The sequence below is a fragment of the Populus euphratica genome, unplaced genomic scaffold, assembly GCF_000495115.2.
Source record: "Populus euphratica unplaced genomic scaffold, PopEup_1.0 scaffold9.1, whole genome shotgun sequence".
Lineage (NCBI taxonomy): Eukaryota > Viridiplantae > Streptophyta > Magnoliopsida > Malpighiales > Salicaceae > Populus > Populus euphratica.
In genome coordinates this window covers 1,847,440-1,874,996 of record NW_011499857.1, presented here as the reverse complement: position 1 = coordinate 1,874,996, position 27,557 = coordinate 1,847,440, and the positions used below count along the sequence as shown (strand labels likewise).

The following is a 27,557-nucleotide window of genomic DNA, read 5'->3' as shown; positions in this document are numbered from 1 at the left end:
CCAAAACTCCAATGAAGAGACCATAGTAGAAAATGGTACTATTACCTTATTTGTTTTGCATTTTCTTCTCTTATCAGCCACAATTTAGGACCATAGTAGAAAATAAAGAATTCTCTGACGTGACAATGATGATGCGTACTCTATAAGCCATTTCCATAGCCCAAACTCATAGACCAAAACCCTAGATCTTGAACATCTCTTCTTTTATTATCACTCCACTCGCTACCTATAAACACCCTTTTTTAACCTACTTAAACACGCACTGTGTGTATATGTATTATCTCAGATCCGTGCATTTATTTTTCGTTAGAAATTCACTACCTCAAACTTGCAAATCTGCTTAGCTGGTCTAATCCTGATATTTAGTGCTACTTATTATTGAATTTTAGTGCTTAATATCAGGTGATCTGCTTAAAATAATATCAGATTATGAAATTCATGAGTATTGAATTAATTAACTACCTATGGTTGATTTAGATCTAGGACTTGTTAGTGACGTGTTTTATATGTGATACTTTTGGGATTTTTTTAGTAATTAGATTGTAAAAATGGCAATGCCACCAGGAAATGTGGTTATACCGGACAAAATGCAGTTTCCTGCTGGTGCTGGCGGTGGTGCTGCTTCTGCCGGAAATGAGATCCACCAGCACCACCCCCAAAGGCACCAGTGGTTCCCGGTTGACGAGCGTGACGGGTTTATCTCGTGGCTGAGGGGGGAATTTGCCGCTGCCAATGCGATTATTGACTCCCTCTGCCACCACCTGCGTGCTGTTGGGGAACCTGGTGAGTATGATTTAGTTGTTGGGTGTATACAGCAGAGGAGGTGTAATTGGAATCCTGTGCTGCATATGCAGCAGTATTTTTCAGTGGGGGAGGTTGTTGCTGCATTGCAGCAAGCTGTACTGAGGAGACAGCAGCAACAACAGCAGCAGAACCATCATCATCATCAACATAAGTTCTATCATGATCAGGGTAAAGTTGGAGGAAAGGATTTTAAGAGATCTTCGAGTGCCGGTTTCAATAGAGGGTACAGGACTGGTGGTGGCGGCGAGGCAGTGAAAGAAGGGGTTAATTATAGTGTAGAAAATCATACTTCCAATGGAAATTCTTCAGAGAATGTAAGGAGTGAGAAATTTGAGGAGGTCAAATCTGGTGGTGATTATGGGAATTCTGACGATAAGAGAGGTAATATTTGAGTTTTAGCTTTGATTACGCACTGCTGAGAGCTTGTTACTTAATTGTTTGTCATGGCGGTAACTCTTGCATTTAATTTAATTGTAACTTTTTTTGAATAAGAAAAGTCTTGTTTATCAATTTTGATTTGCTTTATGTGAATTTTATCACAAAAAAAGTGTTGTTATACTTGTGAATTGGAATTTGTCAATCCTGAAGCTGGTTATGCAAGTGTTGCCTTACTGCAGATCGTTATCTTAGTTCACTCGACCTTTCCAATTTGGGCATTCTCAACATTGTTGTTGTTGTTGTTGTTGATGCTATAATAGTAATAATAATAATAATAATATATTTATTAATTATTTTCTCTTGGGGTTAACTGAAGGAATACCACACATCATTTTTTTGGTCATGCGTACATCATAGAATACTTACCCCCTCATGCTGAAAAAGGACCTTTTTTTCCCCTCAAAAATTCATTTAGGAGCTTCGAACATGTAGTCCCAGGGCTGTCAAGCTGGGTGATTGGTGGTTACAGCAGATTGAACTGGCAATGTTCCTAGTGTTTTTTTTTTTTGTTCTACAATTCTTTGTTTGGAGATGAAAGAATTGGTGTGAACTGCCAGGTATCTGTGCCTTGTTTCTGTATGGCTTGGAAGTTTTGGTAAAAAAAGGTTGCTGGTGCTCTAGCTTGACTGCTAAATATTTACACCTATCAAATCGGATTTGGACAAGTTTCACCTCTCTTACAGCGTTCTTGGATGTGCCATGTCATAATTTGATGGATGCATATTATTTGCGAGTACTTTCCTAAGTTTGTTTGTTTGGCACATCATGTCTGGGAAAAATGGAAAATCTTCTTCTATGTAATTTATTTTTAGCCTAAAACTGTTGAAGCTTTTATTCTGATATGTATGCCTGGAGCTCCTTTTTGTATTTTACTTCTACTGATATATTTCAATCCTTTGTCCCCTGCTCTACTGTGACATTTGAAGCTTTGGATTGTTAGTTGTTCTGTCTGACTCTCCTTAGGCTACATACTCTTACATTATGAACGCCATATTGTATGTACAAGTTTAAGAATAATGAATAATATGCAGTAAATTGAAACAATGCCTTGTCCTAGAAACTCTTTGGGGAAACAACGATGCTCATTTAAGTTCTGTGTCTTGTCAGCAGATGTTACTGCAAAACCTCATACAGATAACCTCTTGAATATTTTGGGGAATTCACAAGGAACCTTTTCTGGAAATCCAGAAGCTGTGGTTGTTGATGAACGATGCAGCCCCAAAGGTATCTTTTTTGTGCTCTCTTGGGGTTGGCAACAGGCAACAGATTTTAAAGCTCTTTGAAGTTCTTTAACATGGATTATCATGATTTTCTCACTAGTCCAGTGGAAGATTTAATTGCTAACAATGTTTTGAGCTCACACATTGCAAAAGGAAAATTCTTTATGCCTCGTCTTGGTTATTTTCAGTGTAGAATCATTTGCACCTTTTTAAAGGAGCCTAAGCAACATGCTATCTTGGTTCATATCTTCTGAAATTTGTTTGTTGTAAAGCCATCGTCCCATGTCATGTTTCATTTTGTTATTTTGGCATATTAATTTTGTTATTGAAAGATCTTGTGGTTTTACCAGAGAGTGATTCACATCCTAGTAACAATCAGAATGAGAAGCAGAATCTTGCTATCACACCAAAAATATTTGTTGCTGAGGAGATGATAGATGAACAGAAGGTAACACTTTTACAAATATCAATTTTTTTTTTTTATATTCTCAACTAATTCATAGTTTGTATCTTCTACTAATTTGTTTATATCTACTCCAGGTTAATGTGGTTGATGGACTGAAATTGTATGAAAACTTGCTCGATGGCTTGGAAGTCCCAAAGCTTGTTTCTTTGGTTAATGAGTTAAGAGCTGCAGGGAGAAGAGGACAATTTCAAGGCAAGTCATTAATGGGGCCTTATTCTTAAGAGAAGTTAGTATTGTTCTGCATCTTTTCACGTTGCTTCTGCTTTCGTGAAATAATTTTGTGCATTAATCTGGTCCCTCCAAAATATGCAAACTACCATAGAGGTTCGCATTTTATCAACAATATAGGGAAAGTATAGTTTTTGTAAATACTTATTGCAGTGTTCATAATTGATTAATTGTTTTGTTCTAAAGATACTTCATTGTACTACTTAGGGGTTGGTCAACATTATTTTGCATGGGCCTGAGGTTGAGACCGGTCAAGCTTAGGTTCTCAGGGGGTAAGAGCCATCTTGCTTCATGGCCCATTCTTAGACGTGCCTCTTCTAGTTGGTAGCCTGTACAGTGTTATGTTCGAGGCATGCACACCATGCAAATGCTCTTATAATTTAACAGATTCTCATATAACATTTATCAGAGTGAAGTGTGTTAAAGAACATATTAATTTTCTTAATCAGTACCCAAGCATTGGCGTGCTTTGTCAATGTCAAAATTTAGGTACTATTTCTTAAATCATTCTATGAAAAAATTAAGCAGAGTAGCTCCCCATATTACAGCAGTATTCCTGCTTTGGTGGAGGTCTTCCTGTCTTTCACATACGTATATGCAAAAAGGAATTTTCTTGTAGCAAAAATGTTGATCATGGGAAAATTCTTTGTTGAAAAGCAGGTCAGACATATATTCTCTCCAAAAGGCCCATGAAGGGACATGGAAGGGAGATGATTCAATTTGGTCTTCCCATTGCAGATGCACCTGCCGAAACTGAAAATGAAACTGGGATCTCCAAAGGCATGTCACATCTTGTGCAGAACTTTTTACATATATACATGTGTTTGGTTAAGATGCATGCAGATTTTTCTTTTCTTTGCAATGCTAAAGAAACATTAGTTCTTAGACCCTTGGATTTTGTCATGAATAAATTTTGCAGATCGAAGAGTAGAATCCATTCCTGCAATGCTGCAAGAGGTAATTGACCGTCTGGTTGGAATGCAAGTTATGACCGTGAAGCCAGACTCTTGCATAATTGATATCTATAATGAGGTAACTACTAGTGGTATTATGTGTAATGATTCCAAATAGCATTGATTATGTAAGCAAGCCTAAATTTTTGTGGAAATTTCTGCAGGGTGATCACTCCCAGCCTCACATGTGGCCTCCATGGTTTGGAAAGCCTGTTTCAGTTCTTTTCTTGACAGAATGTGAGCTGACTTTTGGGAGAGAAATTGAAACTGTTCATCATGGGGATTATAGAGGGTCTCTCAAGCTTTCTCTTGTGCCTGGGTAATCATTATCAACTCTGCATATTTGTTGTTTCATCGATAGTTATTGGTTTTTATGATTAGCTTTGTAGTAATTAGCATTTCAGCTTGAAATTAGGTTCTGGAATGATATTGTTTGTATCCTCTGTGATAAGTTCAAAGTTCTATTTTATTAACACTGTTCTTTTAATTAATTCCTTAGCAGATGTCAGTGCTGAAATGAACATACAATATTACTTTTCATGGTCAGATTTGCTCCTGTTACAAATTTTCATGGTGTCAAGTTCTCATGAGATGAGTTGCAAATTTGGTCTTATATTTGTGAAGTAATGTTTCTTGCTACAAAAAACAGATCCCTCCTTGTGATGCAAGGGAAGTCATCAGATGTGGCCAAGCATGCAATTCCCATGATTAGAAAACAACGAATGCTCATTACCTTCACCAAGTCTCAACCAAAGAAATTTACTTCTACTGATGGCTCGCGTCTTCCTTTACACGCTGTAGCCCCATCTTCCCATTGGGGTTCTCCTCTGAGCAGGTCCCCGAATCATCCTCGCCATCCTGTGCCCAAGCATTATGCAGCAATTCCAACGGCTGGTGTACTGCCAATGCCGCCCATTCGACCTCAAATTCCACCTCCAAATGGTGTCCAACCAATCTTCATGACCACCACAGTGACTTTTCCTGCACCAGTTCCCATCCCACCAGTTTCAACTGGATGGCCTACAGCTTCTCCAAGGCATCCTTCAGCTCGCCTAGCTGTCCCCATCCCCGGAACAGGTGTTTTCCTTCCTCCACCAGGTTCCGGCAATGCATCATCTCCCCTACAGTTGTCGACTGCTGCTACTGAAATGAACTTCCTTACGGAGACAGCTTCTCTGCCAGAGAAAGAAAATGGACTGGGAAAATCCAGTCGTGATACAAGCGCGTCTCCAAAAGAGAAGTTAGCAGAAAAGACTCAAAGATTGGACTGCAACGGGATTTTGGATGGAAGAGCTGTGAAACAGGAAGAACAGCAAAGCGTTAACCATACTGTAGCTGACCAGTCAGCTGGAGCAGTGTAAAGAGAGACTGTATTTTGTCAAAGGCTAGAGTGGTAGGCTGCGGCTTGAAATGAGTTCAAAGCAAATGTAAACAGCGGAAAAACTTTTAAGACTTTGACATTTCATACTACTGGCGGGGAAAAAGGGGAGGAGGAACAACTCAGTTCTCCTGTCAATCCCCTGTGTTCTCTGTTTCTTTTTTGTTGTCTTACAATATGAACTACATGCACCAGGCAGAAATCTCATTTTAATTTAACTCTCTTATATCTTCTTCACAAGTTTTGTTAAGCTAGTTCTGATGGGCATGTTGTTTCTAGGAACTGGGGGTGTTTGGCCCTGGAGTTTTTAAATTTTTTATTGTTTTTTTTTTTTTGTGTTTTAAAATTATTTTGATATATTAATATCAAAAGTAAATTTTAAAAATAAAAAATATTATTTTAATATATTTTTAAATATAAAATATTTTAAAAAATAACTGTTTTTCTGTACAATCAACTTGGGGCTGGAATTTTCAGCAATTTAGGGGGGGGGGGAATTTAATTGTAAGAAAAAAATCAATATCTTAGGGAATTCTTAGGTACCATTATTAAATTTTAAAATACATTTTTAATTAGGATATTTTTTTTATTAATGTACTTATTTACCTTAACATCCATAGTAATTTTAAAATTGAAAAGTAAATGAATCCAATAAATTTTTGTCGGAGGGCAAAATAAACCAAAGAAAAAAAAACTTTAAGAATAAAAAAAAATTTGAATTGATTTCACATTAATAAGCAAGATGGGCAATACTACAAATCATCAGTCAGTCATCCAAATCAGTTCGGGCTCTTCATAATGATTTAATACATAAGAAAAACTACAACTAATCAGATTCCATTTGCGTTCTTGAAATAAAAAAAATTGACCCTCGAAAATTCTGATAATTGGTTTTTTTCCATGTGTTATTATAACAAAAAGAATTTAAGCTATAGAATCTGATCTTGGCATCAAAAATATTTTTTCAATAGAATAAAGCCCGTGTAACCTTAATTACTGAAAATAGATGAAATACACAACAAAAATCAATTTTCTGTGAAAACTTCTCAAGTTATAGCTGTGTTTGTCAACAATTATTCATCTGCAGCAGCAACGACACCACCTCAGAAGCATCTGGGCAAAACTCTCATACTTCAGATGGTTCCAAGGCATTCTCAATCGGACATATATATATATATAAGAACATTCGTGAGAATAAGATGGATGCATCAATTATCTCTTGATTTTGGAAAGACTCTTATAGAAACCGCCTTATTATACATCTTGGGCACCATTTATTCAACGGCGGCGCCCATTATACCAGCTTTTACACTGTTTTTTTCAAGTGCTCGGAGTAAATAACATTAAATTGACTGTCAATAAAAAAAACTAAATTGCATCAATGTTGCTCCACATGATAGCAATTTTTTGGCCACAGCATATATATAAAAGGCATCTAGTATCTAGAATTTTCAAGCGATTGTCACTAAAACTCAGTTTCATGTTAGCGACAAGATGGGATTAAAGCTCGTCAGAAGAAAAGAAAATCTTCAATGGACCAAGCAGAAGACACTTGGTCTGCTACACTTCACCTTTGACTGCAAATGCAGACCAGAAGCTCCTTGCTAGGTAGTGCAGAGGTTTCATTAATTGTTCCTCAGGAATTCGGGAAGAGCATAAAACCAGTGCTAACAAAGCAATTCTGGTGTATGGCATGTGATAAGCAACTATCAATAAAACCAGCGCTCCCTCAACCTTCTTCCCAGTCTATATCATCATCCTCTTCCCCAGAAGCTGGTGCTTCATCATTCAAATCATTGAGTCTGTAACTTTCACTTGTATTGCCTGCAATATTGGAATCAACAGTAAGCAAACTGGTAGAATGACATCATTGTTATTGATAATATGGGAGGCACAGAATAGAGGTCTAAAGGAGACTCAAATTTTATCACCCTATATGGTTAAAATTTTCTACACTTGCAAAGCCATCTAATTTGGTTTGGCTCAGTTTGACAATAATTGCTTCGGTCACAATGATGCCATGCTATACCCTAATATGAAAGTTGGTATCAGCTGAAAATACAAGGACAGGAAGTCACTAATCTGTCTCAATATGCTCTGGATGCATTATGAAACATATGCATGCATAATGATTTCTAATAGTAATCAAACATTGGATCATCTTCTCTTGCATTGCTCTGTTGCATGCAGGTGTAGAGCAGTTTTTTAGTGTGGATCCCAATATCCCAAAGGAGCTGTTGCCACAATGCAAAGGTTTTGGGAGGATGGAAAACAATAATCTTTAGAGGTGTGCGATTTTTTGTGATTTGGAGTATATGGATGAAATATAACTCAAAACTCTTTCTTCTCTCAGCTACTTTGAGATGAAATTATTTTCTAGGATTCTCATTTGTGTGATTTGGAGTATATGGATGAACCATAACTCAAAACTCTTTCACCTCTCAGCTACTTTGAGATGAAATTATTTTCTAGGATTCTCATTTGTGTGTTTTTTATTTGATTGGTAGAAATGGCAAAATTCAGTTTAGAACAAAAACTCATGTTTGGAATCCTCAAGCAATTATTCAGTTTCTTTTTCAAAACTCAAAATCCCAAACACAAGCTTTAATGGTGTTTCACCATGGTTTTTTTTTTTTTTTTTCCTGAGGAATATTCCTTAGTGGACATGCAAGGAGATCGGAAAACTCTTAAATATTAGTTGAGTGAGATTATTGGGTGCACCTGGAGTAGTGCTCCCTCACTCACATAAAAATGAGGCACATTGGTCGTTATCATGGACAGTCCCACTGTTATGTGAGTTGGAAGGATACTTCTCCCAAAGTCCCTAATAAATTCTCTTTACACAGATTTTTCTCTTTCCTTGAGGATAGCGTATCCTTCATTCACATTCCATTCTTTTTACTCGCTTAATAGAATTCTTATTCTATCAGGAAAAACAAAATGAATCATGGTATTACTCATGTGGGGCACAATGAATGCAGGGGGCTGGAAGACTCTTGATAGATGTGCATAGAGATGCACTGACTATCCTAGTCCCTTACAGGATAGGAGGGCAATCAACTTCCAATTATTAGACTTACCTTCAATTGGAGCCTCTTCCCATTCAACATCATCATCTCCCTCACCCTCCTCACGCTTGGATTTCATGCCCACTTGACGATTAGAAGATGATTCAGAAAGGCCATTGGACATGGATGTCTGAGACAACTCTCGTTGTTGCTTGGCAGATTCTTCTGCCTGTCTTTGTTGTTCAAGCAGAGCAGCATAATAAGCTTTAACATACTCCTCCTGTCATATAAATGAGTAAAATTATAAGCAAAATAAGCTTTGGCAGGTACATGAAAAAAAAGAAGAGTAAAAAACATGTATGCCAAATCAAAACACACAAGAACATCATATCATTCCAGAGACCTTTATACTATCACCATTCTCTTGAGCAGACTTCTTTTCATCTGAGAATTCTACAGCTGTCGAACTGCTATCCATCTTACTCTCCTGCTTGACCTCTCCACGTTGCTCCTTTGTAAGGTTCATTCCCTGCTTGATCATCCATGGTGGTAATACTTTTAGACCTGTACTTGCAGTTTCAGATTTGATATTCTCTTTGCTTTCATCACCAGCAAAGGCGACTTCAACCTGTCAAGATTAGCCATAGATAGCTCATGAATGATCCAAGCCTTGCAAATGACCAATGCTAGAAGAAACTATAATGAAATGGAAATATTCATCAAACCAAATGTCTAAGCAAGAAACAGAAGAAAGAAACATTGAAAAGAACCCAAATTTTTTTTTTTTGAAAAGAACCAGATAACAAAAGAAGTTCATTACTTACAGATCCTACAATTTTCTAGCTTTTCCACAAAGCCTTTATTACAGGAGTCCAGAAGACCAAACCATTACAAAGAGGGAAACAATTCATAATAGCATAGTACGTCACTACCTGGATCACTTTTCTAAAATAATAATAATAAATAAAAGAAATCTATTTCTTTCTATGAAAAGGAATTTATTATGAACAAGTAATGTACAAAATATTATTGGAGAATAAGGCATTATCCAACCCAAGCAAACAAATTAAAACACAGAATCAATATAGAAGGCAAATAAAGGGTACCGGGGCAGTGCCTGCCATGTATATGAGTTCAAGAAACCAATGGGACAGAAATTCTAATCACTGACAAAGACCAGCTACTCTGAATACAAATAATGCTAAGACTCAAACAAAAACACCTCAAAGATGCTTAAGAGGATTCATCAATTTCAAACACTCCTGATAAAGTTCTGAAAGTGGCAACAGAAAACATTATCCAATATCATTTTTGCTTGCGCACAATCTGCATCTGAGGAGAATTAAGAAATGCCACATTTAATATTCAATTGTTTTTTTGAGGATATCGAATTTGATTTCCAAATTCTTTCTGCCTACTTAGAGGATGACTCATCTTCCCTTTTGTAGAATGCTGTTATACACACACAAAATAAATATAGGAACGGGTATTTAGGCATTTTTACCAAGCATCCCTCTTTTGCATGTATAAGCTCCCAAATAGCATTAATGATGATTCATGCATGCTTGTAGTTGACCAGCATGCATCAAACAAGAAGCAAACAGTGTCCCTAGATACATGCAATTTATGAAAGTAACGTGATTGAATTTATGACTTCAAGAGGTCATATATAAAATGCTTATAACCAATTCCAACTTCATGAAAGTGACAGCAAATTTTTATTTGCACAGACTTCTTAAAAAAGGAGAGATTGCAGCAGGCACAGAAAAACGATACCTTTGTCTCGCCAAGAAATGGCATTGGTGTTCCACCATACCCTGGTCCTTGAGAATATTTGAAATGATCATCGGAATTAGGATCACCATTTGTCGCACGCCCAGCAGCATTTTCATGAAGTTGCCATGCTTGAAGACTTCCAATTTCAGGAATAGGTAGATCTTTCACTCTGCTAAGTTGATCCATCAATGGCTTAAGTTGTACCTAGACATTACATTTTGGCCACTCAAAATGACAGAAATAGGCTGATGTATTGCAAATAATGAGTAATAGATGCAAGTGGACACAGGTAAATGGTATTGAAAAGTGGATACATCCAGCCAAATGCTCTTAAAGTTAAGCCTCTACAAAATATGAATATGAAAAATGTCCAAGGTTCAAGAATTAAAATCTATTCTCATATGCTTGTGAGAATGAAGAAGCTGTGAACTTGAAGGGGGGAAAAAGAGTTTCTCCCAAAATGAATACACCACTACATCCCCTCACAAACCTAAGGAAGAATGCCGTACCAGTCCTTCATTGTGTTTCAATTTTCTTTCATGCCCTTTCTCAGGCAATATGCACACCAAGATTCCATCAAGATGCAACTCCTATTTAGTCAGACTTCAAGACTTGCTTTGGCCAGCCAAAACCTGGCTGGCCAATTTTTGCAATTTATCGACTCAAAATCAAAATTAGGCACCATAAAATAGCACTGAAAAGTAGATGCTAGTTCTGGTTTACCGAATGTAAATTACACGAAATATAGAAGAAAAAAAAAACCTCAAGGGAAGGAAACCAAACTACAAATGAAATGGATACAAGTGTGGAAAAAAAAAAAAAGCTTTCAAACATAGATGCCATTAACTTTTACAATTACATAGCACTCCACAACATCTAGCAAGAACATAACAAGTTAAACATTCATGATGACAACATGGTGAGATTTTAATTAACAATAAAAAATGATTCAGTCATCTCAATGTTGGAGAAACCCCATGAATGAAAACAAAACCAAATGCAGAGACAGAAACTAGCTGCTCACTCAACTTGATTACATGGAGTTCACATCGTTAGTACAAAACCAAGAATATGACATAATAAAAAAAATAACACAGCCACAGCAAAGACTGAACAGGTTCAAACAGAATCACATTTGCGCAATTAAAAAACCTTCTACCACACAATATTTTCTACTCTAAATCAAGTTTAGTGAATAATGAGCATTCTTTTTCTACTCTAAATAAAGTTTAGTAAATAATGATTCAATGGGAAAGAATTACTAGCGCGTTAAACAACCAGGATTGCTATAGTGAATACCAACCTCCATATTTTGAAGCATGTCTTTCAATTTTTCACGCCTCCGCTTCCTTGCATTGTCATCTCCATCTCCTCCTTCTTGGGCAGCCAACTTGTCACTTTCAGCCACAAGTACCCCATCACAATTCTCACAGTGGAAGTATTCATCAACTAGAGAAATCAAGCGCAGCGCATCCAAAGCATTGTATCTGTTAAGACATCATGAAATACTGAAACACTAAAACTCCAGGGAAAATTAAGGAAAAAAAGAAAGAAAATAAAAAACACTAATGATAAATACCTTCTAATAGAGGATAATTATCCTTATATTTTAGTTATTATTTTTCAGATTCCATACCACTTGTTTTTTTTAAATTCCAGCTAACCTATCTTTCATTCAAGTTTTGTATTTTAGTTGAGATAGGATAGATTTTATTTGTTGTTTGAATTTAAATCAAACACAATGCTGCATGTACATACCAACACATGAATACAATTAAGGTGTAATCCCACCATTTTCCTAATAGAGAAACATACAACAATTATCGAATTATATCTGTTACCTTCTTCCACAGCTGGGGCATATATATTGTTGAACAGCGTTATTGTTCTCCAATTCATCCTTGATCATTTTCCTCATGCGGTGCAATCTATACCTAACAACATCATATATCTGGAATCTGAACATTCAGTAGAAGTTATCAATACAAAAACGAAACGAAAGGTTTGCTTATAGCAGAGAGAGAAAACCTGCGCATAATCTAGACAACAATAAGAGTGAGTATGGAGCTTATTGTTTTTATCATCCTCTCTACTACCAAACTTTCTTTGACCATCAGCAGCACCGCCGGCATTCGGTTTCTTCGTAACCTTTGCTGTCTAACAAATTTAATTATTGGTAAATAATAATGTACTGCAGTATTACAATATTAGGCAAAATAAATAAATAATAAAAAGAAAAAGAAAAAAAAGAAAAACCTCTTTCCTATGAGCACGGGTGAGGAGTTTATCTTCCTCAAAAAGGCGGAGAATCCGACGAAGTTGCTTAATGTGTATTTTCAAGTCTTTAGCCAAACCTTCTTCGTTAACCCAGAGTCGCCTGCGCAATAATCAAAGAGAACTTTCATCAATCAAGAAAGCGAACAGAAGAAGAAGAAATCAGATTTTGATTTTTCAAACCTGGTGAGAGCATCAAGAACGACGACGGCAATGCCTTTGTTGTCGCCGCGAGCGTTGTTTTTGGACTGATTTTCTCCTTTTGTTGATACATCATCATAAAATGCTCTCCCCGCAAGCTTTACAAGTCTATTTCATTTCGAAGAAGAATAATTAAAATTTGGAAACCGCTTGGGTTCAATTGAATTGATCAATTAACTAAGACGAAAAAAATTTCTGTACCGCTTGAAAGGCTCAACGCTTATCGTCGTGTTCATGTCCATGTTCAATAATTGAATAGATTCTCTTTCAAGTTTTCTGATCTTATTCCAACACTAATGTTACTTGAGATTTTGATTTTCTCATAGAAATCGATCGCAGGGAGAGAGAGACGGGGGAGGCGCACTTGGGTTGGTTTGGGTTTGGCACGGGGGAGACTTCTGGTCTTAACCTCCTAACGAGGGTTAAATAGCGTTATTTCGTCCCTGTACTCTTGATATTGTTTTAATATGACCCCTCTACTCTCTTTCTTATCCGATTCCTCTACTCTGAATATTATATTTATGCTCTCAAAGATTCAGTAGCCAATCTTATTGCTTGAAACAAGCTATTAATTCATGATTCATGAACGTCAAACACTTTTTTTCGTAAATAATTTGACAGCATCCCTATCCAATCACATGGATAGATCATAGCTAACTACGATTAGAAACAGAGAGTGCCGAAGACACATGCACATATATATTTACAGATTGTCTCCAGTTGCTAAAATACTTTACAAAATATGCTAACTGGCTTTATACTGCTGAGTGAAGCTCCTTCAATGCCTTCCATTCGTGTAAAATCTTGCCAAAAGCGTTATAGAACGTAATCCCAGCATCATTCTTGGTCAATTGCACTGACATGAAACCCTGACCGTCGTAGAAGAATCTCAAATCATCCTCCTCATAGTGTTGATTAAGGTCTCCCCTCCATGCCTTTGAACCAGCTCCACTTGTTAGATATTGGATTGGACTGCTTTTAAGGAAAAAGATGGAAGGAATTTCCCATTAGAAAATATTTTCAATATGGTAGAAGGTTTTTACATATCTTACCTATCGAGGCTGCTGATGTGTTCTAGGCAGTGGTCATGCCCATTCACGTACATATCAACATTGTATGCCTATATTTTCACACCATGATCAAGCATATTATAGTACAAGTACATATCAGCAATAATATATTCTCATCAACTGCGAGAAAAAGGAATAAAAAACACTATATATTCAAGCTTGTTACAGGGCCAGAAATTCTGTAGCTCTTTCAGAAGGATGTTTACGATTAACAATAATGCTGCTAATCGTTTTACCTTGAGCATTGGTAGAAGTAGATCATTGAGTTCCTTTGTGTCTCCATGATACCCAGCACTTTTGATTGCATGGTGACCGACAACAATTTTCCACCTCTCAGTTGATCCGCTCAATGCAGTTTCCAAATCCTAGTGATCGTATGCCATATTTTCGTAAAGATTAATCTAAGAGGAAGTGCCCTCAAAATATGTACTTATTCAATACTAGTAATGGGATAGAGAAGTTACTTCATATGTTTACCTTAAGAAGGCTATCAAGGTATGCTTTTCGAGGAGTCACACCTCGCCAATCATAAGTATGATCCATGTCAGTGAAATAGTCGTTGACAAATGGAGTGGTGTCGACGAAGAAGAACCCCGCTATTTCTAGTGAATTATGAGCCAAAATAACGAGATCAGAAAACAAGTTTCGATACTGAAATAAATAGGTGTGGATGTCAATGCCAATGTACCAGCATTAAGGATGAAAGATCTAAGGCAAAGCCATCTACTATCAACCATCCTAAGCGCAGGGTGTACCTGTGCCTCTACATCACCTCTGTAGTCATGATTTCCCAATACTGAAAAAACAAAATGAAGGAAGTATAATCTGAGATTCTATAATCCTATAATTATTCAAAGCCTGTAAATAAATGCATGGTTTATTTATTTGATGGGGAGAAAATTGATTTTGTCATGGGCTGAAGACTTACCACTATACCATTGTTTTTGCAGGCTCGTAGCTGTGTAAATCTTGGTGAATGACTCTTCGAATGCTTGATCATTTAGACCCGTTAATCCATTATCATAGAAATTATCTCCCGTTGAGACGACAAAATCTATGTCTAGTTTCTCCCCAATCTTTCCCATCTGTCATGCATACTTAAAGAAATTAGTCTCTTCAGGAATTAATATAGATTAACAATACAGTAGATAATATATCAGCAAGTCCTTTCCTTTTCTCCTTCTGATAAATAATAAAGTTAAACTTGGCGACTGTCAATTGGTGATGCGTTTGGCACAGATCTTTTAGTTTCAGTTAAGCATCATCCAACAGCAAACAACTACTCCCTATATAGTGTTTCCTGCAATTTGGATGTTCATGCTTTCTGGACACTACAAGGCTTCCGTTGGCAATCTGGGCTACTCTTACATGTATAACAACAAAGCCAGGCACGTATAGGCCATAAAAACCAGGCCAGAACAGAGAAACAGAGAGGTTTCAGACCTGAAAAGCAACATGAGACTGGTTGTAGAAGCCTCTTCTCCCCCAGTCTCCAACCACCAAACAGCTAAGTGATCCATCACCTTTAGCGGGGTGTTCAAGCCTTTCAGGCTCTGCAAAACTAGGAATAACTAAAGACGTGCAAAATAGTAGTGCCACGCCAATGCATGAAGCCTGTGATTTTGAATAAAAGCCATGGCTAGCCATGACGAAGTAGAATCTGAATCAAAGGAGACAAGGTTGCATAAAAGATTTGGAAAGACAAAAATCTGCAATATATTCAACAAGTACAACACTAGACAGTTAAATAGCTTGAGGATATCCTCTGTTTCTGACCTGGAGAATTAATAGCTGGAAGACCATGTTTCACGGATACAAATGCGGATAGGATGTCCGTGGAGCATGTGGAGATATTTACATCATTATATGGCTGCCATTAAATTCATGGTGGTTTAGAAATTCCTTTTAGCTCACTAATTAAAAAGAGAAGGAAAAAAGAAGGGAAAACATCCAGACCAGATTCTCATTTTCTTTTTTTCTGTCTGGGCTAAATTAAGGAATCCAACTTACCATCATTGAAAAAAGGATCTATAGTATTTTGAAATTAAAAAAAAGTTATTTCTGGTTTCGTTCAAGATGAAAAACTTAATCATGAGCAGATACACACACAATGAAAATGAAAGAAATATCTTTGTATATTTCATTTGAGATTTATCCTCATAATGCTAACAAAATTGTAGTCAGCTCCTAGTACTTACCTATCAGCATTGAATCAATCTTAATACTAATAGGGTTAATTATATATTTTGGAGATTTGACAGCCTAAACAGCTGTTATAATTTTCAAATAAATTATCTCTGATATTTATTTACCTGCAACTAAACTTTGTGAGAATTAACCAAGTATTAAAGTGCCTTTGCAACCATACGCCTTTCTTCTAATTTTTCGATCAACCAAGATAACTTGCTTGGCATTACGTTAATGAAAGTAAGATTCTTAAAGGGCCGTATTAATATGACCACTCAATGGAAATCTTACGCCTAGATATTTTTTGCATGGCTTGCTAATCAAAGCTCATAATTGATCTTAACTTGGCTATCTTGTGCAAAAGAACCTGCCAATGAATTCTGAATGATTAGAACTTGGAAGATATAACAAAAATTATCATCCAAAGTTTCAGCCTTATTGGAAAAATTCCAATTCTTGGAAGCTTTCTGAGTCCACGGATCATTTATCAAATTCATACTGCAAGTATTATTCTCAAATAATATTAATACAGTACAGCTAAATCAACATCAGACCCCATCCTTCTGATAAAGACAAGCAAGCAAACCCCCCCCCAACACCCCAAAAAAAAAAGACAGCTAGAAAAGCTATTGTGTGGTTGATGCAGAAATTTTATAATCGACAAGCCAGGCACAAGGATAGACAAAAACTCCATCCAGTTCTTTCCACCTTCACACTGCTTTCTGTTGCTACGTTGAACTGCATGATAGCGTGTTCGACGTCAAGGAAACTGTATGCCGTGTTCTATATCATACTCGGCAATTGCTGGGCTTTGTGGTTTGTCAAATTACTAGTCAGGAATCCACATAGTAGATAACACAATTCCACAGAAGATATCTAGAGCTAGAACTTAGAGCCTAAGAGGGAAAGAAGGAAGGCCCTGTAGTAACCTGACGTATCTGAATGAACAACTTCAACTAATGGTCTTTTGTACTTCTTCAAGTACTCTTCCTTGATCTTCTGCAAATCAATCTCAGCTCTCGTAGCTAATATCCTGATTAGAGTACTATCATCTGTACCCAAACCTTTCATTGCCTTGCGCAACATCTGTAAAGCTATGCAAATTAGACTACTAGCTGACAAATTCAGTTGCTAACTACCACACTTAATTTCAAATTGAGTTAAAAGATTATAAACGAGATAAATCAGTGTAATGTATCTCTTTTCTTTAGCAAGGAAGTTTAATTGTAAATTTGCTGGAAGATACCGTTGCATAGTGCTTTGTTGGATCAACAGCATATTCCAAAATTGTTAGAAGGGCATACTTGAAATTCCCTGATGTTTCTCTTTTAATTGTCTGCAGCATGTTGGCATAGTGTAAGTACCATATAAGAAGGGCATGGAAGGAAAGGTAGATAAATTACAACACAATGCAGATGAAAATGCACCTTTCTCAATTCTTTTCTGAACATTTTATGGTAAGCAGAAGCAAGGGCAGCCAAATGTGCCGAGCTTCTTTCAGTAAAAATCTGAATAAATGCACTCTCATCCATTCCAGATTTCTTCACCTCAATTTTACTGATAGCTATAGCATCTTCCTCTACCAACACTCTCTCAATTTCTGGACCATCGTATCGTGTTGTGTCTATATATGCCAGCAGAAACTATTAAGAGGAAAAAAAAAACAGAGAATCAAACCACAATAAATTTTGAAATTGATATTCCCAATAAGGGATGTATCTATGAAGGAACCGAACTGCTAAACTAAGTTGCTGGAGAGAGGTGCATCTGAAGCAGCAGCTAAATAAAAAATTCAAAGGCAGATTATACTGATACACGTACGCAATAAATAGAACCTGGGTATTTACAGACTACATGTAAGAAATAGTCTACTTTTAATACCAATCTCACGATCTCATTAACAGTGAAGCTTGAAGGCCTCTGGTCATTTCAGACAACAGCAGATGCAAAAGAAACATGTATAACTTCTCATTTATTCCTTCTCTGGACTCCAGTTGGCCCATACTTTGCTTTCTTTCAATGACAAATATACTGATGAATTTAAAGATAGAACCTCGTTAGCTAGGCATAGTAGAGACTTTTATCAGGACAAAACAAACAGCAAGCATAATATTGTCCAGGCAAATAATTAGGTACCAGGAAAGGGACAAACTATAAAAATCTTATGCTGTAGAATTAGAGGGGGGGACCTTTCTATGATCACCAGATGTGTGATACCCAATATCATACTCAAGTAACGTGCCAAAAGTAGGAGTGTAAACTTGCTTAATCTGTCGAATCTGGGATGAAATGCGGTTACATATTATTTCAGTGGCGGTTTTGATATCAATAATAGGTCCTGTCAAAGCCTGTCTCAGTGTTGTAACATCCCGTTCTACTGGACTTTTCATCCATAGTAAAACTGCTTTCTGAAGATTAAAGATATAACAGGATCAGGATCTCCTCAATCCAACAGGATTGGCTAGGCATGAGGTATAATTATACAATAATAGAAACTCCAAAGTTTCTGTCCTAGACGCACGTACCTTAAGATGGCCATGAAGCTCGAGAGCCAATTGTTTTTTGAGGTCATCAGAGAACAAGGTCTCGTATTCTTGTTGAATGCTATCACGTTGAGACGCGTTTCTATTTCCAAGAACATTGACAACTACTGCAGTATCACAACCTAACCCTGATTATAAAGATAATAAATAAAAGAGTAAATGCAACGCCATAAATGTTTTTCCAGCATTTCAGCTGGAGATTAGGGGGAGAGAGCAATCTATATCAAGCAGCTATATAGCTAGCTATAACATGCAATAAAAACCGAAAAATTAATAGGAAATCAACCGAAGGAAAAGAAATATTATTACGTAGAGACCTTTGAAAGCACGGTTTAGTTGCACGGCATCATCACGCGACGATGAATGCATCGAAGGTTTTGGCAAGGTTGACATCTCTCTTTTTTCCAGAGCCTGTCTTTTGAACATGGAAACGATCGAGTAAACAATCGTGTTTTTCTAATATGGGCCGGAAGAAGAATGATACCGTATATGCCAGATTGATTTGGACGAAGAAATGGGAGTGAGATCGCACAATAAGAAGCAAATTAATGACATCCTCATTGTGGTAGCCAGGATTTTTAAACGAGAGAGTAAATTATTAATAAATATTTAATATTATATATAAATATGTATTATATAAAAAATTAATTTAAAATATACATGTTAATTCAAGTAAAATTAATTTAAAAATATTTAAAAATAAAAAAATTTATATTATAATTGTTCTTTTTAAGATTTTATATTTTAAAACTATTTTATAATAATTTTATTATTAATTTCATTAAAAATATTTTTCTCAATATATATAACAAACTTTCATTTATATATTTTTAAATCTTTCAAGAACTAGAAAAGTTTTTAATAATAATTCTATGTTGATATATAGTATATGACATCTAAAATTATAGCTTAAAAATTATCATAAATATTAAATATTAATATTATTTTTGCTAACTTGTTGTTTTGTACAAATGGATTAAATATAAATATTAAATATTTTTTTAATTTATCTATTATATCTCTAATTTTTTTAATTATCATGTACTTAAATTCATCATTATTATTTATCTATTATATCTTTAATTTTTTTAATTATCATATACTTAAATTCATCATCATTATTTTTCATATGAAATTCATAACAAAATACTTATTAATTCATCAAAACTCTTCTCAATTCATATTCATTAACGTATAATATTAACCATATACATATTAATTCAACAAACCCATAAATTATTATAAATCCTAATATTTTCAATAACTAATTATAAAGAAATAAAACTAAAATTAAATAATAAAATAAAGAAAAAAGATAAAGAAAACTTTTCTAAAATATAAAGTATAAGTTCTCAATTCATATTCATTAACGTATAATATTAACCATATACATATTAATTGAACAAATCCAAAATTACTTACTTAACTAATTAATAATTTAAAGCTTGAGGAAAAATTTTATAGAAAAAAAAACAAGGACAATAATAATAAAAAAAACACTTAAATTTATTAGCAGCTAGTAAAGAAAATTAACCTATGTTAATAATTTAATATAAGAAAATATTTTTAATAACTAATTATAAAGAAATAAAGGAAAATTTTTATAGAAAAAAAACAAGGACAATAATAATAAAAAAAAAACACTTTGAAAAAAGAAGAAGATTAAGGTGACCTGGCTTCGCCGCTGTCCTCGTTCCGAAAAAACGAAGCCAACTCATTATTGCCTGTTAACTCAAGTTCAAGGCAATCAAATACTCCCTCATTTTTACACCCTCCAAAGGCATACGAAGGGGGCAAAGATGAAAAAGATAATCACGCGCGCCATTATGAAAGAGTCCAAACTATATAAATGTTTCTCGTGATGTTACAAAATTACGTTCACAGCCAAATAAAACAAATTTAGTACATCATATGCATGTATTCATTGCATTTGAAAGGTATTTTAGGATAAAAATAATAGATATTAAAGAAACATTTGTTAAAAAATAAAGATATTAAATAATTATGTTTTTGAGATATTTTTAAAATAAAATTATATATTTTTAAAGTAGAAAATCTAAAGAAATATATCTCTAAAAATTAAAATAAAAGGGTAGCAGTTAGATATATTTAATTGCGTCTTTAATTTTCTTTACACTTTATTCCCACAGTTTCATTTTTTTTTATTCTAAAATAGTAACAAAATATTATCTAGAAACACGAAAATGATAAGTTCGGTGAAAGCCTAGCCTTTTTATATATCTTTTGATATCCGAACTTGACCAATTTCTTTTTAAAAAATTATTATTAGATAACCTATAATCCTACATTATTTTATGTATCACCTGCTAGGAAATAACAAATAAAAGGAAAGAATCTTAATAAAATCTAGTAACTAACTAGCGTTCACTTTCATTTCCTTGTAGAACTACTAATAATCAATTCATTTTGTCGTTGATAGTAATTTAAAATTAAAAAAATCCCAAATAAATGCATTAATGATATCATAAAGATTTTAAAGTTCAAATTCATGCATTAATTGAAACCTAAATTCGCTCGCTAAAATATTAAATACCAAGTCATAATTAAAATACTCATACTAAATATCATTTAAGAAAACAAAATTGTTAATGGCCTCATTAGAAAAATGTCAAAACCCTTCAAATGGTTTTAATACTGGAAAAATCATGAGAAAATGAAGAGTAAATTTTAATTTCTCCCTAAGATTTCTCGACTTTCAGAATGGCTTAAAAAGTCTGGTTTGCGTCAATGAAGAACTCTTGTCGCGATCTCAATTTTTCATTTCTGTCCAATGATGATGTGGTGTTTTTTCTTATGTTTCAATTGACCCCTTCAGCTTAAAAACAATCTCATCGAAACACACATTCCTTAATCACATTAAATTCCTTAAAAATTGCCTCGTCAAAATGTTTAAAAAAGGTCCTATGAACACTTATTCTACATCACATGCTATTAAAAAATTAGCACAGCCACCATTATTGTCATTATTATGATTGAAGAATAAATTTTATAGTATTTATCCAATATTTAATTAGATACTCTCTCTATACATAGCGGATTTGTGAATAAAAGTTTTAGAAAAAACTGTACATGAGGGTTTTTAAGATATTTAAGAAATATATTTTTTTATTTTATTTTTTATGTGTGTCTAGCAAGTGGGACTTTAAACAATCTTTATTTCATACTTAGTATTATTTTGTCAAGTAGAGACAATATTCATTTTATAAAGCATAATTGATAAATATACCTTATTTATTTTGAAGTTTTTTTTTTTTGTTAAATTGGGGCCCGAATAACCTTTAGGTTCTAGCCCTATACTATTTATATATATTTTTAATATATATTTTTTTTCTTGATAAGATTATAGATTCTTTTTTCGATGTTATAAGTTTATAAAATTTTAATGCAACGCATGAGAGAATATTGATAGAAATACATAAACTCGAAGTATAGAATCTTCAATATGATGTATAAGAGAATATATCGTCTCTTCATATTCTCATTTCCAAGAAAAAGGGATAGACAACATCTATTTCTGTCTACGCTTACTAATTAAATTTTAATTAATTCTAATCACACCAATAGCTAGTACTGTACTATAAATTTGCGAGAGAACAAAAAAAGAAGAAGGAGAAAACTATATCTCATCTTCGAGTTGGTAGCTATGCTGATTTTTGGATAGATTAAGGGGTCTTTCTAAGATTTTTTGGGAGACAATTTTAATTAGTTGGAGAGTGCTTGCACTTTTGTCCCTATAACATAACATATTGAATGCATAATACGTGCTCCAAATGGCAATATTGCTTTGCACCAAATGCTTGGATTCACGAATCTGGACAAAATAATGAAGTAGCTTTGCTAGCAAGCGCATCCATATGATTAGGAATAGGAAATTATCTGATAGACCTAATTATTAATAAACAACGAGTTTATTATTGAAAATATATAGTTTTTTCTTTCTTATTTAAAGAAGCAACTGACTGCCATGAGCAGATATAATTAAATTAATGGTTTATTATCTTGATCTCAATAACTTAATTTGGTAATGGTTTATCATGTTTTGAACAATGATGCTAATAATCTTTGATTTTTTTCAGTCATTCCATATCCCTATCTTATTGGGACATGTAAAAAAATTTTGTGGTATTCAGAGAATAATTAATTTTGTTAATTATATTTTATATTTATTTTAAAAAATAGATATAATTAGAAGAGAAAAATATTCTTATCATTTTTACTAGTCATAATTTTTATCTTTATATATATATATATATATATATATTTAAATAAATTCAAATAATAACTAATAAATTATTATTAATTACTAGCAATAAATTTTATGGGACACCCCTCCCCAATATCTAAGCCCTACTCATGCTATCCGAATGTTGTTTGTTCTAACCAACCTTAAATTGGACATGAGGTCCGCAGACAAAATTTTACTTAAATATGTTTTTATATGCAGTTTTGGCTTTTAAATTAATTAAAATTTGACTTAAAATTAGGTTAAATTAACGAATTATTCCCGTTTCTAAGGGGGTGAATATGAAACTTTTGTTTTATTATTTTTTAAGTAAAAAAATCATTATATGTGTTTAATGAAAAGAAATCGAGATCATCCAAAACATATTTATTCCTTGTTATGTTATGTCTATTTTATTTTTTAAGAATGCGCTTGGGAAAAATAAACCTGATATAGTTTGTTTATATTTTCTTTTTATAAAAAACAAAATACTTTCACAATTAAATTTAAAATGTAATTAATGACACATACATGCATAGGATTAAATATTAAATATTAAAATCAATCTCATGATATTAAATCTTTATTTAAATATAGCATATTAAAAAAGATTATATGGTCATAAAACATGTATGATTATTATATAGCTCCTCTTGGCAATGCGAACAGCTGGCCCATAAATTATGGTCATAAACCATGGTTTATTTAACTACAACTCGTAGGGTTGGATGATGGAGCGTTGCTTGCTATACATGTTAGCAATCCAAAAGTTCCCTCTCTTGAAATCTTGTCCAGAATATATAAGCGCCGAATGCAAGAGATTAATCTAAGGAAGTTTAGTCATCAAGTGTCTATATACTGTTATGATCTTCATAAATTAATACCAGTTAAGGTACTCCATAATCCTCTGTATCGATATACTTTTCAGATGACTGGAGCAAGAGTCACCATCATCTTTAAAATATAGCCTAACACGCGTACTCTATTATTTCTTGTTCAACAACCATGTAATTATATAGAATCGGCACCCATAATTTCTTTTAACCCACTTGGAGTTTTCTTGAATCACGTCTGTGATTACATGATTTCATATTGGCTGTTGAACAAGGTATCTTGCCCACAGTTCATCTATCTGGAATGCTCTTTAGCTACCTGTTGTCGATCCTATGTTCTTTGTTTACATTTTCAATCATGTTTTCTTTAAAATTAGATATTAACGACATGGTTAATATTTAGATTAGAGAATCAAATTTGATTCTTAGACTACGCTAATCATTGGAAGTTGAATTTAATTAAGCATCCAGCTGCACGAATTATCAATGCATGAGGTTAGGATTAAAACTCTCCAACTGAATGCATGATTAGATGATAATTAGTTGCTTAACCATACTTTTCTTAGAAAAATGTCTTAATATATAATTGTAGACCTAACAATCATTAAATTTATAATGCAAAGAAAATGAAAGCACGACTAGGACAACTTCTGATCTCTTATACAATCACATGGAGCCTCTAAAACAAACAGTTAGTGTACAATCATCAGCAGATTCAGATCAACTAGCAGAAATCATTTCCCTTCTTTCTATATAATATAATATAACACACATCACACTACTTTATGTGTTTGTGTGTATAATTATATGTGCGTGGCTACAATATACTTATGTGTCTTTTTACAATCAGAAGCTTGATCTGCCTCTGCATCGAAATTTATCGGATGATGACATCTGATCAAATTTGGTTGTTCTTTGATCAAACCTTTCTGACAGGAAGAATTTTTGAAGTCCTTTTAATGTGCTTGATACCTGAACTTGTGCAGTAAATATTGCCTTGACTGGTCTATGATCAGACAAGTTTGATTCACCTCTAGTATACAGACGTTGCTGCAGTCCCTCTCCGTACCAAATAATCCGATCACACCTGTATTAGTAAGGGCGGAAGATCATAAGAACTCAACATGATTTTTAATTTCACCTCAATGGTTGTGTTACATATATGTAAATAAATTCTTGATTAGACGATTAATGTTTTTGATAAGTTAATTAATTACCATGCAGGGGCGCGCCACTTTCCACCTTTTTGGCCTTCAACACATCCAAAATATACATTTGAATTCAGGCAATATTTGTAAGTGGGAGCAAATTTGATAAGTCCTTCATGCCAACCTTCAAATACTTGACCATTCATGAGCTCCATCCTTAGCTTCATTAATTCCCAAGGAAAAAAAAATCAAGTCTTAGATTAATGTATGACAAAAAAGAAAAAAAAATGTAAAGCTTTCAAATATTATTCATGATTTACGTACTTTAATTGTATGTATATACCTGATCATTTTCTAGCAAGGCATTCCATTCTTTTCTATCCACCAATAATCGAGTTGTTGCTTCTGGTAGAGAAATTCTATAATTCAAATCTCCAAGCAAAATTACTCGGCTGCACTAAATCAGGAAAAATTAGCTGACATCACTAAGATATGCTTTAATATTACATTAATCTATGAAGTAGCTTTTACAGTCTTAAGGAAAAAAAATTAACTTCATTAAGAAGTTGACTTGTTCTAAGAAAAGGCTTCCATTATATATATATATATAGATGGTTTACCGGGGTAGATTTCAACCCTCCAAGCGGTTTATCTACCAACTATACGGAGCCCGATTCTTTCTTCTTTATTTAAAAAAAAAATTCTTCGGCAACTACCGAAAGTTTTAAAAATACAGTGCACAGAAAGTCATTTATATAATATATAATTAAAAAAAATGGTTTTATAGTTTTGATGGCATGATAATATTTAAGCCCATGATTACGACAACTTCAGAGTTGGAAACTGGCAATAATGGTGCTGTTTAAACTCTTAATTTATTGGTTACCAGTGTCTCATATTCTTGGTTACTAGTGAGACCAAGACCATGATATAATTTGTCGAATAATTAAAACATTGATTAAGAAGGTAAAATATATAAAGAATTGGTTTGGACGGTTGTAACAAATCTTAAACCTAATTCACGTACTCATGATCTAGAATCTTTCGCGGCAAATCAAACGAAGGCCCTCTAGGGAAGCTTGTTCGAGAAAATATTTCAGCTACGTCGGATTTTCTATGCTTTTCGTCCCCCTCTCTACCTCCTGAAGCTAGATGACTACACACAAAGCAGAAGCTTGTTTCATGCAACTGAAATCTAACTGACACAGATCCCTGCAAAATCAAGTTTTAGAAAGGTAAACGAAATATAATTAAGACACTCTAGAAGATGCATGGGAATTATAACATGATCATCTTTGTAAGGATATTAATTGTTACCAAAATGATCAAGTCGGAGACCGTGCTGTAGTTAATTAATCATGTTGCCATTGTTCATTACCTCAATTAAAATCCACTTAAGTTTCTTTTCAGTTACCTTCATTTAATTAATTAATCTGAGTAAAATATATAACTAAGATATACAAACAGTACCTTGTTTCCTAGGTAACCCATGATGCCACAGCCTACACAAGAGGCCCTAGGATGCCGGACATAAGGACGCAGATCACTTCGAATCCAAACTGATATTGATATTCCAACCATTTGCTTACTAGTGACACACCGGAAGCCTTCAGGAATGCTGCTTTCGAATATTGCCTTTTCATCTTCAGTAGTTTTTTGTTTTCTTCCTAATTTATTATTGTATTGCTGTTTTTCTAGGCAATGCTGAATCTTCTTGTTCAATGCTTCTCTAATCAATGAATTCCATTTCATTGAAATCTTACTATTTTCGGAACCTAAAACATATGATGCTCTTAGAGGTACAATCTCTTGAAACCTGTAAAAAGAATAATTAAGAAAAAAAAAAACTAACGTGAGACGAATTTTAAATATTAAAAACTGTGCCGATTTGAGAAACCTCAACTTTTCCTTGTCAAAAATTTATACTATTTACCCAAAAACGTATATGTCACACATATTATTGGGAGTATCTAGCCAATCGGCAATGTCCAAATCGTCCTGTGGTGCAATCCCGCCAACATTCCATGTGCTGATGAAGATCCTTAATTTACAATCAAAGAAGTTAAAAAAAAGATTTAACTCTTTATAATAATTTGAAAAGGATAGAGCTTATAACATGTTTGCTTAATTACTTGTAGTTTTGGAAGTTGTGCTTGCACTGATTGAGGATGTTGTTCTCGCTCAAAGATGGCGGACTCAAGCTTGAAATATCCAGCAAGCTGCTGGATTCTGCGTTGCTTGGAAAATCTGCCACAAAGTTGTTGTTGCTCCTCAATCTTTCTCCAAGAATCTTCTTAGATACTAATCTTGGCCACATGACCTGAAAACATAAAGAACTAAATTATGAACAATTACACGGATGAAAACATTCGCAAGCTTTCAGCGTAAGAACGCAATTACGAATGGGAGTAACAGAACTATCGGTAATGAGTTGATGCATGTAAGGGCTCACTTTTTCTTGGTTTTCTGCCATGATGAAGCTCATAGAGAGAGAGAGGGAGAGAGATTAAGGGGGGTGAAGAGAAGGAGAATAGTATGAGAAAGGGTTTAGATAAACAAGGCCACCAGCCATAAAAAGAAATGGCTGAGAGATAAATCATGCTGAGGAATGAAGAGAGAGACCCCTGCAAGCAGCAAGGAAGCAGCACTTACTCTGACGTGAGCTGGGGGCGACTGCCTTCAATTTTTGTTTCCTTAATTACTATGTATAATAAATAGCTTAATTTCCTCAATCCACGAGCATAAAACTCAGGAAGAGAGACGCAGATGTAGAGAGAGCAGAAAACA

At 34.3% G+C, this 27,557-nt stretch overlaps 5 protein-coding genes across 11 annotated transcripts; 1 reads left to right on the top strand and 4 right to left on the bottom strand.

Annotated features, from left to right (window-relative positions):
* LOC105123720 (uncharacterized) lies at window positions 1-5,727 on the top strand. 4 transcript variants are annotated; one of them, XM_011023426.1, is made up of 8 exons: window positions 1-1,185; window positions 2,353-2,466; window positions 2,795-2,910; window positions 3,003-3,120; window positions 3,817-3,936; window positions 4,076-4,188; window positions 4,274-4,428; window positions 4,759-5,727. In XM_011023426.1, the coding sequence occupies exons 1-8, from the start codon at window positions 549-551 to the stop codon at window positions 5,468-5,470; spliced, it is 2,085 nt and encodes a 694-aa protein (XP_011021728.1). In that variant the 5' UTR covers window positions 1-548; the 3' UTR covers window positions 5,471-5,727. The 4 variants fall into 4 exon arrangements, with proteins under 4 accessions (XP_011021728.1, XP_011021727.1, XP_011021730.1 ...); XM_011023425.1 differs by having other exon boundaries at window positions 2,350-2,466; XM_011023428.1 differs by having other exon boundaries at window positions 2-1,185; window positions 2,813-2,910.
* Window positions 5,728-6,687: 960 nt separating this feature from the next.
* Window positions 6,688-13,140, bottom strand: LOC105123719 (transcription initiation factor IIE subunit alpha-like). The gene is made up of 10 exons (XM_011023424.1): window positions 12,948-13,140; window positions 12,729-12,854; window positions 12,528-12,648; window positions 12,300-12,428; window positions 12,113-12,222; window positions 11,575-11,758; window positions 10,272-10,475; window positions 8,899-9,123; window positions 8,568-8,775; window positions 6,688-7,311 (listed from the first exon to the last, which is right to left on the bottom strand). The coding sequence occupies exons 1-10, from the start codon at window positions 12,986-12,988 to the stop codon at window positions 7,217-7,219; spliced, it is 1,443 nt and encodes a 480-aa protein (XP_011021726.1). The 5' UTR covers window positions 12,989-13,140; the 3' UTR covers window positions 6,688-7,216.
* A 161-nt stretch (window positions 13,141-13,301) lies between these two features.
* Window positions 13,302-15,667, bottom strand: LOC105123718 (purple acid phosphatase 17-like). Of its 3 annotated transcripts, XM_011023423.1 has the most exons (8): window positions 15,593-15,667; window positions 15,260-15,369; window positions 14,745-14,901; window positions 14,505-14,612; window positions 14,294-14,418; window positions 14,053-14,181; window positions 13,799-13,866; window positions 13,302-13,718 (listed from the first exon to the last, which is right to left on the bottom strand). In XM_011023423.1, exons 3-8 carry the CDS (start codon window positions 14,899-14,901, stop codon window positions 13,502-13,504), a joined length of 804 nt encoding a protein of 267 aa, XP_011021725.1. In that variant the 5' UTR covers window positions 15,260-15,369; window positions 15,593-15,667; the 3' UTR covers window positions 13,302-13,501. The 3 variants fall into 3 exon arrangements, with proteins under 3 accessions (XP_011021725.1, XP_011021723.1, XP_011021724.1); XM_011023421.1 differs by lacking the exon at window positions 15,593-15,667 and having other exon boundaries at window positions 15,260-15,552; XM_011023422.1 differs by lacking the exon at window positions 15,593-15,667 and having other exon boundaries at window positions 13,542-13,681; window positions 15,260-15,552.
* A 959-nt stretch (window positions 15,668-16,626) lies between these two features.
* LOC105123717 (annexin D5-like) lies at window positions 16,627-19,085 on the bottom strand. Its single transcript, XM_011023419.1, has 6 exons — window positions 18,864-19,085; window positions 18,529-18,674; window positions 18,193-18,411; window positions 17,431-17,646; window positions 17,250-17,339; window positions 16,627-17,089 (listed from the first exon to the last, which is right to left on the bottom strand). The coding sequence occupies exons 1-6, from the start codon at window positions 18,970-18,972 to the stop codon at window positions 16,886-16,888; spliced, it is 984 nt and encodes a 327-aa protein (XP_011021721.1). The 5' UTR covers window positions 18,973-19,085; the 3' UTR covers window positions 16,627-16,885.
* A 5,193-nt stretch (window positions 19,086-24,278) lies between these two features.
* Window positions 24,279-27,557, bottom strand: LOC105123716 (type I inositol 1,4,5-trisphosphate 5-phosphatase CVP2-like). Of its 2 annotated transcripts, none has more exons than XM_011023418.1 (8): window positions 27,423-27,557; window positions 26,903-27,090; window positions 26,704-26,811; window positions 26,241-26,586; window positions 25,798-25,982; window positions 25,114-25,222; window positions 24,840-24,991; window positions 24,279-24,709 (listed from the first exon to the last, which is right to left on the bottom strand). In XM_011023418.1, exons 2-8 carry the CDS (start codon window positions 27,085-27,087, stop codon window positions 24,469-24,471), a joined length of 1,326 nt encoding a protein of 441 aa, XP_011021720.1. In that variant the 5' UTR covers window positions 27,088-27,090; window positions 27,423-27,557; the 3' UTR covers window positions 24,279-24,468. The 2 variants fall into 2 exon arrangements, with proteins under 2 accessions (XP_011021720.1, XP_011021719.1); XM_011023417.1 differs by lacking the exon at window positions 27,423-27,557 and adding an exon at window positions 27,223-27,412.